A 12,495-nucleotide genomic window follows, 5' to 3' on the forward strand; every position below is an offset into this window, starting at 1 on the left:
AGAAATACAGTGAGCCTAGTCTTCTCAGTTATATTCATAAAGAACAGGACCTCGCAGGTAATGTCTGACTGTTCCTGTGGACCGAGAAGGGAGGATCATGAGCCTGGAGAGACCACCCAGTGGGACCAAGACTTTAGTAACCTTCCTGAACAAAGGCTGTGGAAGAAGTCAATTGCTTTGCTATCTAGAGTTTTGCTTCATAGATTCCAATTCCCAGAAGGTGGTGAAGTGATTGCTGATCTTCTCCCTTGTTAACAGATAATTAGTCCAAACTGAAACTGTCCTTACATTTGGGATCCCCCGTCAATGGAAGGTCTAGGATATGACTGTCAAAGTAGGTATCAGTATAAACTCTTGAACATTTGCAGCGAGTGACCCAAATAATTTCTAGAAAAATATATAAGTTCGCTAATCAAGGTCATCTGAGTCTCCTGTTTTGAAGTGTTTACTACCACCAGTCATGGCTGGGTTTAGTTCAAGTCCCAAATTATCACCCTGAAAAACCGAGACCACATTGTATATATTATGTAGCTTCTATGGGACTCAGGATAGTGCTGTCTGTATACTTAATAGAATGTCAATGAATACTTATTAAATGTTATCTTTTTTCATGGCATCTTTCCTTGCTTAAAACTCTTTTAACAGAGACACTCTTACGTGTCTTAGCAAATTCACTTATTTCTTGAAAAATATGTTGGTAGGTCATGTGTATATGCATTTTTATAAGTTTGTGTGTGACTGTATGCTCCCATGTACCCCATTTATTCAAAGACAGTTCTTTGTGTGGGTCTAGAGTGACTAATGTAACTCTTTGATGTGTGTGTGTGTGTGCACGCATGCACGTGCGCTCGTGCGCAGGATAGTCAGATCCCAGTAGCCAGACAGGGTTGAGCTCTAACATCTAGACTGGTGTTTGACTGGTTCTGAACTGGCACTAATTCCAGAGACCCAATAGTCACTGTAGTTTCCAAATCAGAGTAGGTACTTATGGAGTCCAGGTAATCAATGGAGATTTTAGCTCAGGTTCATTTCACAGAATGCATAATTGCGCTTACCCTGGATACAGATTTTCCTGCCCTGCATACAAAGCTTCTGCCAAAACTACAGACTTACAGATGTTTTGTTATAGTTAAGGTGTTCCATACAGCATTGTTTCTGTGTAAAGGACTAATTTCACAGCAAATGAAGTATATAAATGATTCCATACTCATGGAATACACTGGTCTTACCATGCTCTCTACAATCCCAAAGCCATCGGGCTTGATGGAGCAGTGAATGGCCTTTGAAGACTGTTTAAGTCTCAGACCCTTTAGGAATGAAGGTTTCAGTCATCCCACAGGTTTCTGAGGACAAAGAGAATGTGGAATAGGTATTGAAAAAAGGGAATTATAAATACCAGTTTTGATCAACCATATGACCAGTTGCAGAAATGAAAACTATAAATGTTCCATGTATTTCTTCATTTTTATGAATGTGCTTGGCTCTATGCATGTGTATATTTTCTTTCCTCTTTTATCTCCTTACTGTATAAAATAATATTGACTTTGCATTTTAATATTTAAGTATTATTAACTCTACAGCATAGTAGTTAAGTTACAGACTATCAAGTAGAAGAGTGAACATCACTCAAGGACTTTGTATCATCTTCTGGGAATAGAGTTAGTGTGTTTTCAGTTATATGCAGGATAATCATATCAGGTTAGGCACAACTTTGACTTTGTTATTGTCTTTATTGAAGATTAAATGTGGTTTAAAAAGATGATTATGGATGCCAACCTTACAAAGGGTGGATTATGAAGCTCATTTTTATGTGTCAACTTGCTGAGCTATATATGGTACACGGTTGTTTAGTCAAACACCCATCAAAATGCTGCTGTCAATGTGTTTTCTTAGATATGAGTAACTCTTGAATCAGTAAAATTTGTGTAAAGCAGATCACTTAGCACAATGTGGGTGGGCCTTATCCAATCATTTAAATATTTTAAGAGAAAAGACTGAAATATCCAGAGAAGAAATGGATTTCACTTCCAGAATGCATTTGGAGTCAAGACCGCAATATTGATGCCTGCTAGAATTTCCAGACTGCTGGTCTGGACTGGACATTTTGGGCTTGCCAGACCTCATAATCATATTAGCCAGTTCCTTAATATAAATCTCTCCTTTTATAGATGTACATCCTGTTGGCTCTGTTTCTCTGGAGAAAACTGACTAATGCAGAAGGTGAACTCTAGAAAGTTTGACCAGCGCCACTCTTATTTTCTGACAACTTAGAGGTCTTATGTTATAAATCTGACAGTTGCCCTCAACACATATTAATTCTTGGAGCAAACTGACTGCTCCATCTTGCCTGACCTACTTGTGGTCAGAGATTAAATGTGGGGGCAGAGATTAGACCAGCACACAGAGACCACTGTTATGTGCAACAGATGTTTAATGAAAGAGACAGGTTAATTGACCAGGTGGTTATTTGTCACAGTTTTTAGGTAAATACAAGAATAAGGCATATTAGATTGAGCAAAATATCTTTATGAACATTTTTCCTCAAAGTATTGTTAAAGCATAAATTAATACCATTGCTTCTCAGGAGAAAGCTTCAAAAATAATGAAGTTGCTTCAGAGAAAATGTTAATTTTTAATTTGGGGCTAAGTAAACAATAGTAGCCTATGGAACATCACTCTCCAGCTGTCTGAGTTTTAAAGCTTCAGAGGATTGAAAAAACAAATGATAGTGAACTGTAGCAACTAAGTGTATTAGGATCAAAGAATTAATGAAAATGCAAATTGTGGGGAAGTAATGTAACTATGGTATTTGTATGTAGGAGTTTCCTGTTGTCACATGCCAGATACCTCCCTCAAGTTCCACTAACATCTCAGAGAACCTCAGCTGTTCCTTTGCTATTGATGGCCTTCTTTAGGGCATCTTTGACATCCTTGTTTCTAAGGGTGTAAATCAGCAGGTTGAGTAAGGGGGTGACAAAGGTGTAAATGAGGGCAAATTGTTGGTCCTCATCCACTAAGGCGCTGGACTGGGGATGCAGATAGACCAAGGCACAGAAGCCATACTGCAGCAAGACCACGGTGAGGTGAGAGGAGCAGGTGGAGAAGGCCCGCGCCGACCCTCAGCGGAACGGATGCGCAGGATGGCCAAGGTGATGAACACGTAAGAGACAGAGATAAGGATGAAGGGGACCGTCAGCACGAGGATGCTCACGACATAGAGGACGGCCTGGTGCACGCGGATGTCAGCGCAGGCCAGCCGCAGGACCGGGGGCACATCACAGAGGAAGTGGTTGATGTGTCCGAGGTGCCCGCAGAAGGTCAAGGTGAAGACTAGGGATGTGAGCTACAGGGACAGGTAGAGGGCCAGGACCACGGCACAGGCCACCATCTGGATGCACAGTTTCTGGGTCATGATGAGGGTGTAGTGCAGCGGGTGACAGAAGGCCACATAATGATCGTAGGCCATGATTGCCAAGAGAAAACAGTTGGCGCCACCGAGTGTGAGAAAAAAGACCATTTGGGTCCCGCGGCCAGCCAGAGAAATGGGCTTCCGGGCTCCAAAGAGGTTGGAGAGCATCAGGGGCACCACCACGGTGGTGTAGCTGATCTCTATGAAGGACAAGTTGCACAGGAAGAAATACATAGGTGTGCGCAGGGAGCTGTGTGTGCACACTGCCCAGATGATGGCCGTGTTGCCACAAAGGATCAGCAGGTAGATGAGGAAGAAGAGGAGGAAGAGGAGCGCCTGGAATTCAGGGACCGTGGTGTTCCTGGAAGGCCCGGAACACAAACTCAGTGGGGCGGGTCTCGTTGAGAACCAGACTCCTAGCAAACATGTCTCCTGCAAGAGAGGAACAGAACGTGCTGAATTTTCCTTTGTGGAGTTGTGTTATTGCCTGAGCAAAAGAAAGATTTTCAAGTTTTGTTTCTGATTTGGAAATTACTTAATTGTAACTGAGTTTTTTAATTGTAATAAAAGATATGGAATACTATTCTTTAGACTGCTTCATAGCTATGTTTCTGAAAGGTAAAAAAAGGACAGACCTCTAAAATAATTTTAAGCATCAGCATTTAAATATCTGTTTGTAGGTACTAACTCTTTGCTTTTGCATAGAATTCATAGTTGTGTAATTGCAAACATTTATTTTACAGATTAAAATTAGGACTATTAAATTCTTCGTATTATTCTGGATGTTCTGGTCTCAGAGAACTGGGAACACAGCTTTACTCCAAAGTGCCCCTCTTATCTGACAATGCCACTTATATCTATATCCTTACTTAAGTATCTTCTGAACTTACTTAAGTTCAAATATCCCGACAGGTAGAAGCATTGGATACATGGTGGGTAGAAACAAGAGTGGAGCTAGCTAAGATAAGGAGAGGCGAAATGGAAAATAGAAATATCTTAGGGAAACAAGAAAGAAAAAGTAACCACTTTTCACAAAGTCACCACTTCCATCAGATTTGTACATAAGCTATACTTTTTGTGTTACAAAAATTCAGGAGATGATGGACCACTACCCAATTATTACTTAGAAAGGTGCTAATATTTAGGTTATGAGACTGTTTTGGTCAGACCCCAGTTCTCGTTTTACTTTTTTACTGACTTTATTGGGGTTACATTGCTTAATAAAATTATATACTTTTTTTTGATGCTCAGCTTCATTAGTTATTAGAGAAATGCAAATCAAAACTACAATGAGATACCACCTCACTCCTGTTAGATTAGCTATTATCAACAAGACGGGTAATAGCAAATGTTGGAGAGGCTGTGGAGAAAAAGGAACCCTCATTCACTGTTGGTGGGACTGTAAAGTAGTACAACCATTATGGAGGAAAGTATGGTGGTTCCTCAAAAACCTGCAAATAGAACTACCTTATGACCCAGCAATCCCTCTACTGGGTATATACCCCAAAACCTCAGAAACATTGATACGTGAAGACACATGTAGCCCCATGTTCATTGCAGCACTGTTCACAGTGGCCAAGACATGGAAATAACCAAAAAGCCCTTCAATAGAAGACTGGATAAAGAAGATGTGGCACATATACACTATGGAATACTACTCAGCCATAAGAAATGATGACATCAGATCATTTACAGCAAAATGGTGGGATCTTGATAACATTATAAGGAGTGAAATAAGCAAATCAGAAAAAAACAAGAACTACATGATTCCATACATTGGTGGAACATAAAAATGAGACTAAGAGACATGGACAAGAGTGTTGTGGTTACCAAGGGTGGGGGGGGAGGGAGGACATGGGAGGGAGGGAGGGAGAGAGTTAGGGGGAGGGGGAGGGGCACAGAGAACTAGATAGAGGGTGACGGAGGACAATCTGACTTTGGGCGAGGGGTTTGCAACATAATTTGATGACAAAATAACCTAGACATGTTTTCTTTGAATATATGTACCCTGATTTATTAATGTCTTCCCATTACCATTAATAAAAATTTATTAAAAAAAATTATATACTTTTCAAGTGCACAGTTCTAAATCACATCATCTGTGTGTTGTATTGTGCGCTCTGCATCCAAAGTTTAGTCTCCTTCCATTACCGTTTATCCTGCTTCCCCTCTTCCACAGCCTCCTACCCCCCTCCCCTCTGGTAATCACCACCTTGCTCTCTGTGTCTGTGAGATGTTTTTCTTAATCCCTTTACCTATTGCACCCAGCTCCCAGCCCTTCTTACTTCTGACAGTCAGAAAAAGGATAAAACATTATTATTTAGAACAATATAGATTCATATATACCCCTATTAAAATATAAAGATGTTCAGATTGACTTATGAAACAAAAACTATTTTTAAGGGGCAAAAATAATACAGTGCTGCATAAAAACTATTACTTTCTTATTATAATATTTTCTATAAATTTTAAAATATAAAATAAACCATAATCTTCCCCCTGTCCCAACAAATGACGGACAACTAATTGTCCCTGTGAGAACCACAAGGCAGACCACATATACATTTTTAGAAGTAAGAAGAAAAATGTTTAAGAAGACCAGTAGTTAACTAATTGGTACTTAACCACCTCGTGTTCTTTCCCTCTATAAAATGCACCGTAAGTGTCCATACCACACTGAACTCCTCTACATCTGGGCTCTTGTGCTTCTTCCAGCTGAGGTTTCTGCTTACCCAGGCAGCTGTGTTTGTTTTTAACTGTGAATACATCATGTACACTTGATATGGTGCAAGCACATGGACGTGAATGAAATGTTGAACTATGAACTGTGAAAAAAAAATTTCAATGCAAATCAATTTCAATGTTTTGAAAATATTTGATAAAATAAGTTTCAAACAAATAATTATTTACTGATGAATTTGCTAAGATGAGCAGAACTACTATGTATATTTGATGGAAAAATCATAAAAGATAATGTAGCATATGTTTTTCTCACAAATGACTTTACATTTTTATTCAATGTTAAAGACATTGCTATTGTAAATTGAAGCAATGCTTTGTGAGTGTGGTTCATGTAAGAAACACTTCAGTTTGCAATAATCAGGCAACCAAAAGCACACACAGAAAATATTTGATCAAGTATCAGAAGGCAGGGGGTAAAAATGTGCAATTATAGTTTTAAGTTAAATTAAGGTTTAAGAAATACAACATACAGTAATCAACAGTTCAAGAATCAACAACTCTAGAAATGTTTATCTGAAACCTAGGTACTCTTATGGATCAATGTCACCTTGTTAAATTTAATTTTAAAAATAGAGTTAAAAAAAGATTTTAAGGAATACATACAATTTAAAATTAATTCTTTTGTAGCTTCCTTTTTAATTAACCCATCAAGCACTGAACTTAATTACTTTGAATTAATGGGATTTTTACTTTATATAAAACACAAAAGTTTTTCTTCATATGAACAATAAATAAATAGAACTAAAAATCCAATAGTCACACATATATAACATATCAATATATGTCATATAATCATAAGACAAATTTTAAGACAAATTTATAATGATCATCACAGCTTTTTAAAAAATAGCGTTAATTTTCAAAATATATAAGAACTCCTTAAAGTCCCTGGATGACTTTTTTCTCCTTTGTTCTTAGCTAATTTCTACAGGTTTCAGCTCAGAAGTCAGTTATCCAGGAAGCATTTCTGATTCTCATCCTCTCTCTACCACTGGATAAAACACTCCATTTATGAACTACTATAGAATTGTGAATATATCTCAATTATAAGGCTGTTATACTTACCTAATGTATGGGAGACCTAATGTTAACAGAATTTGGAAAAAAAAGTTTTCTAAGTGAGGGTTTTTAATATAATCTTTAGAATACTAAAACTATAACAATCTTCTCCCCCAGATAGAAATACTATATGAACAGTAGGTGGTAGATTGATAGATAGCTTTATAAAGAGATAGGTTAATAGATACATACATATATATGTATATATACTCAAGTACATTTGGAAAACACTAAGTGTTCTTTTCATGATCTACAATGGTAATAAGCATTAAAAGGCTCTGGAAATCCTGATGTGAAAAAATGTATGCATGAATTTAACTTTTCAAAACTTATTTCTCTAGTGTTTCATAGAAGCCTCGTTAGGTGTCACGGAAACATATTCCAATATAAAAAAATAGTGTATGCCATAATTTGAAGGCATTCTTCTAAGCCCTTCAAATATGTTTATTCAGTTGTGCCTCACAGCTACAGCATGAGACAGATAATATTTATTCTTATTTTACAGGTTAAGAACTAAAGTTCCAAAAGATTTAGTAACTAGGAGTTGGGGTTTAAGGTGAAGCATTTTATTTTTTATTATTTTTGTATAATATATTTTTAAAGATTTTTATTTATTCATTTCAGAGAAGAGAGAGAAAGAGAGAGAGAGAGAAAGAGAGAGAGAGAGAGAGAGAGAGAGAGAGAGAAGGGAGACACAAGAGGGGAGGAGCAGGAAGCATCAACTCCCATATGTGCTTTGACTGGGTAAGCCCAGGGTTTTGATCCGGTGACCTCAGTGTTCCAGGTCGAGGCTTTATCCACTGTGCCACCACAGGTCAGTCCAAGGTGAAGCATTTTAGATCTGGAAAAGTAAGTTTTGAGTTCGAACCCCGGCTCCATTATTTCCCAGTTATATGATACTGGACAAGAAACAATCTGAACCCCATTTTCTCATCTTGGAAGTATAAATAATTATACCTTATTCATTATGCCATTTGATTTTATTCAACAAAATCCATTTAAATCATATTTAGAAAAATTTCTTGGGTTGATCAACTATGACAAAGTTAATGGGCAACTTTCCACGTGACACTCACAGATAACTACTGGCTGGGGACCACATGATGGTGTCCTCATTCTTATCTCTACCTGAAAGAGACCTCTGGACAGTGTATTCTAGCAAATGTAATCAGTGGGAAATGTTTATGACAGCTCTGGGCTCACAGAAAGCATAGAATGTTTTAACATGATTCCAGTTAGGAAAATGGAAGGTGTTATAAATGGCAGAATTAGATGAAGCTCATGGTCCTTTTTAACCTCAAAACTCTGTAATTTCTGCTTCTTTCTCTTAGTGGTACTTATATCCCACTGATTGCTTTCAGGATTCTCATTTCCCCTGTCAATCATATTTATATTTCTCTCTGCTGAGCCCTGCCCTAATCCTACTAATTTTTGGGGGGATAACTAGAATTTTAACTCTCAATTAACTAGGTTGTTTTATTTGCTCCTTTGAAGTTATCTTTCTTCAGTTTTATGTATTATTTTACTTCTGATTCTGCTAACAGAATTTTCATTTTCAACTGTTTCACTTATTTTTATTTTTTCCTTATTCACTAAAGAAAACGTTTTCCCCCCAGTTTTAGTGAGATATAATTGACATATAACATTGTATAAGTTTAAGGTACAATGTGATGATTTGATACATGTATATATTGCAAAATGTTTACCATAACAAGATTAGCTAACACATCTGTACCTAACATAATTCCCATATTTTGTGGTTGTTGTTATGACAAGAACACTAGGATTTGTTCTCATAGCCACTTTCAAGTAGACAATACTGTAGTCATCATGCTGTACATGAAATCCTGAGAACTTGTTTTTCCTATAACTGGAAGTTTATACCCCCACTCACCAGCTCCTAGCAACAACCCCTCTACTCTCTGCCTGAGTTCAGCTTTTTAAGGTTCTAAACATAAGTGAAATTGTGCCATTTTGACAACATGGCCAGATCCTGAGGACACTATGTTAAGTGAATTAAGTCAGAAAGACAAAGTCAACATCTCCATTTAATCCTGTAATTTTTTGAAAACTTTTCATTTAAGTCAGGATTATCAGAGGTTTTCATGTACTACATTACATATAAAACAACAACAACACATAAACTTGACTTTTTATTACAGTGGTCTATTGAAAAAGACTTGCTTTGACTTAGGAATAATACATATAACTCATATACAAAGCAAGTACATACAGAGGTTAAGAACACATCATCTCTGCATACCATTCAATGATCCATGGTTTCTTCAAAATACTAGATACTTTACAATATCCATAATGCTTTAAACATGACATAATTAATTATGTTCACCTGCCTTTATAATGACCAAATTGTCTTGTTTGGCAGCATGAAACCTACCTGTGGTCAGTGATGTATATGGAAATAACCCAAACTGTAATTTTTATGAGAAACAAAACGTTCAATGTTAGCCCTCTAGATAAATTTTGAACCATAAGACTAGATGAAATCCTCTAGAAAGTGAGATGTGTGGTCTCCAAATCTCCTAAAAGTGGATGTTCACTGGAGCATGTGAGTTTTCCAGCTTCCTTTCTTTAAATAAGGCCTGTCATTGTGTAGTACCAACTTCTTGAAAACAGGGATGACAAGTCTTCCCATGGCTTTGTTGTAACATGATAACATGGGCTTTGTTGTAAGTAGCAGCAAGGCGTGGACAGAACAGAAGTGTTCTGGCCCCTGTATATACCACTAATGGCCTCAAAAACTTACGTGGCTGAAATTGCTTCTACTGAAAACTGGTGAGTGATGGAGAGTCTTCAGAATATCAATACTAAAGAAAATTTTAACAGTTTCAAGGAAAATGCTAGATCAATATTATTTCATCTTTTCCATGTGCTTTCAGTCTTTCTAATGCTTTCCTAACAAAGAGCTAACAGTGTTATACTGAGAAGACTAGTGAACCTTGGTAAAGGAGATTTTTTAAAAATCCTAATATCTTCATGCCCACTATAATATGTTATAAAGCCAAACAATCATTAGCTGAACTAAACTGGGAAGGATGCGTAGGCTAATGTTTCTAGGTTGCACGAGTCCAGTGGTTCTCAATGATTTAAAATCTCCAGGAGAACTTGTTAAAACACAAAAGGCTGGGTCATGCTCCTAGAGTTTCTGATTCTGTAGGTCTGGGTGGAGGGGTTCCTACAATTGACGTATATGAAATTTTTCAGGTGATCCTGATTCTGTTGGTCTTGCAACAATGCTTTTGAATCACTGCTCTAGGGTAACAGTTCTCAAAGTGTAATCTGCATACCAACCCCCTGAAATACAGGTGAAGTTTAAGCATGCAAGCAGTCTTCCTTACCCAGATTTTCTTATATAAACTCAAGGAAGGAATAAGTATGGATATATTTTTGCCCTCTGAGCTGTGTTTTTCTCTTGAAATTCAGGAAACAAATAAAATTTGCTTTTATAGTATCCCTCATCATCCAAACTCACCACTGGCATTCTTACTATCTCCACTCAGGATTCAGGTATATGTGGCTAAGGAGTGATCATGATACAGGTTTTTGGGCTCCACTAGAGATATACTAAATTGGATTATTCAGAATCAATAATTTGAAGAAATTCTAGGATTCTACATTTCAACAGTCTCAAGATCATTCTTAAGAGCAAAAATGTTGGAGAACCAAGCTCCACGGAGTTCATGCTTGACTTGTGGTGAAGCAGTGGATAAAGCATCGACATGGAATGCTGAGGTCACCAGTTTGAAACCCCCGGCTTGCCCGGTCAAGGCACATATGAGAAGCAGCTACTATGAGGAGTTGATGCTTCTCGCTCCTCCCCTCCTTCTCTCGTTCTCTCTTCTAAAAGCAATAAAATTACAAAAAAAAAAAAAAAAAAAAGAATCACGGAGTTCTTTTGCATTTTAGTAATTGAAAATGTAAATGTAAATGTGATGTTATATATTTAAGAGGTTTACCTACAAAGTGCTTTAGACTTTAGACCAATAAAACGATAATAGTGTGCGATTCTATAGTAACTGGGATTATAATCTTGATCTTAAAATAGAAGTAACATTGTATTTCTGGAAAAAGAGATCCAACATTTCTTCTGCATAGTCACATTTCCAAAGCATAAATATAACCAGTCTCATTCGGGGGGAACTGCTCAGAAAAAATAAAGATAAGAAATAATTACCAGCTCAACCAGCTTTATTTGTGAAACAAGGAAATGAAGGCTTACTTCTCTTAAAACTGAACAATAAATAAATAAAATTCAAAAATTATTTATAGACACTAGGACTCTATTAGAAGTTTTAATGGTTTGCATGCTATTCTAATTAGTAGGCCAAACCCAACGAAGACTTTGCTTTTCCAATCACCTTCTTGAATGCACTCTTGACCTCTTTGTTCCTCAGGCTGTAGACCAGAGGGTTCAGCATGGGAATGACCATAGTGTAGAACACGGACGCCATTTTGTCTGTGTCCATGGAATGACTAGAATTTGGCTGTAAGTACATGAAGATGATTGTCCCATAGAAAATGGAAACAGTGGTTAGATGGGATGCACAGGTGGAGATGGCTTTCTTTTGTCCCTCAGCTGAGTGCATCCTCAGGATAGCAATAAAAATGAACAGATAAGAGTTCAAAATAACAAAGAGAGTGAGTAAGACATTGAATGTAGCCAACGTGAAGAGGACAATCTCATTTGTGTTGATGCTGGAGCAAGAGAGAGCCAGCAGTGGGGGAATATCACAGAAAAAGTGATTCACAACATTGGAATGACAGAAGGAAAGGTGAAAAGTGAAGGCAACGTGGATGGAAGATTCCAAGAATCCACAGATGTAAGGTACTGTGACCAGTAAGACACAGACAGTGGTTGTCATGGTGGTGGTATAATGCAGGGGTTTACACACAGCTACATGGCGGTCCAAGGCCATTGAGGCTAAGAGAAAACTTTCAACAGTGGCAAAAGCTGCAAAGAAGAACATCTGGGCAGCACATGCATTGTATGATATGATCTTATCTCCTGTGAGAAACCCCACAATTACTTTGGGAGTGACAGTTGAGGCATAAACACAGTCCAACAGGGAGAGGTTACTGAGAAAAAGGTACATGGGAGTGTGGAGTTGAGAGTCCAACAGAATCAACATGATCATGCCCAGGTTTCCAACCAGAGTGATAAGGTAGATGAGAGAGAAGATTATGAAGAGTGGGATCTGCATCTCTAGGGCATCTGTTAACCCCACAAGAATGAATTCAGTCACCTCTGAAATGTTCTCCATTAA

General features: G+C 37.6%; 1 protein-coding gene and 1 pseudogene across 1 annotated transcript; both read right to left on the bottom strand.

The window, feature by feature from the left end:
• Positions 1–2,870: 2,870 nt before the first annotated feature.
• Positions 2,871–3,836, bottom strand: LOC136319706 (olfactory receptor 10Q1-like; annotated as a pseudogene).
• A 7,711-nt stretch (positions 3,837–11,547) lies between these two features.
• LOC136320840 (olfactory receptor 5B12-like) lies at positions 11,548–12,495 on the bottom strand. Its single transcript, XM_066253985.1, has one exon. It carries the CDS (start codon positions 12,490–12,492, stop codon positions 11,548–11,550), a length of 945 nt encoding a protein of 314 aa, XP_066110082.1. The 5' UTR covers positions 12,493–12,495.

Source organism: Saccopteryx bilineata, chromosome 1, assembly GCF_036850765.1.
Source record: "Saccopteryx bilineata isolate mSacBil1 chromosome 1, mSacBil1_pri_phased_curated, whole genome shotgun sequence".
NCBI classification, from domain to species: Eukaryota; Metazoa; Chordata; class Mammalia; order Chiroptera; family Emballonuridae; genus Saccopteryx; species Saccopteryx bilineata.

Excerpts from the sequence above, each read along its gene's own strand:
- LOC136320840 (XM_066253985.1), bottom strand. The coding sequence starts at position 12,492 with ATGGAGAACATTTCAGAGGTGACTGAATTCATTCTTGTGGGGTTAACA.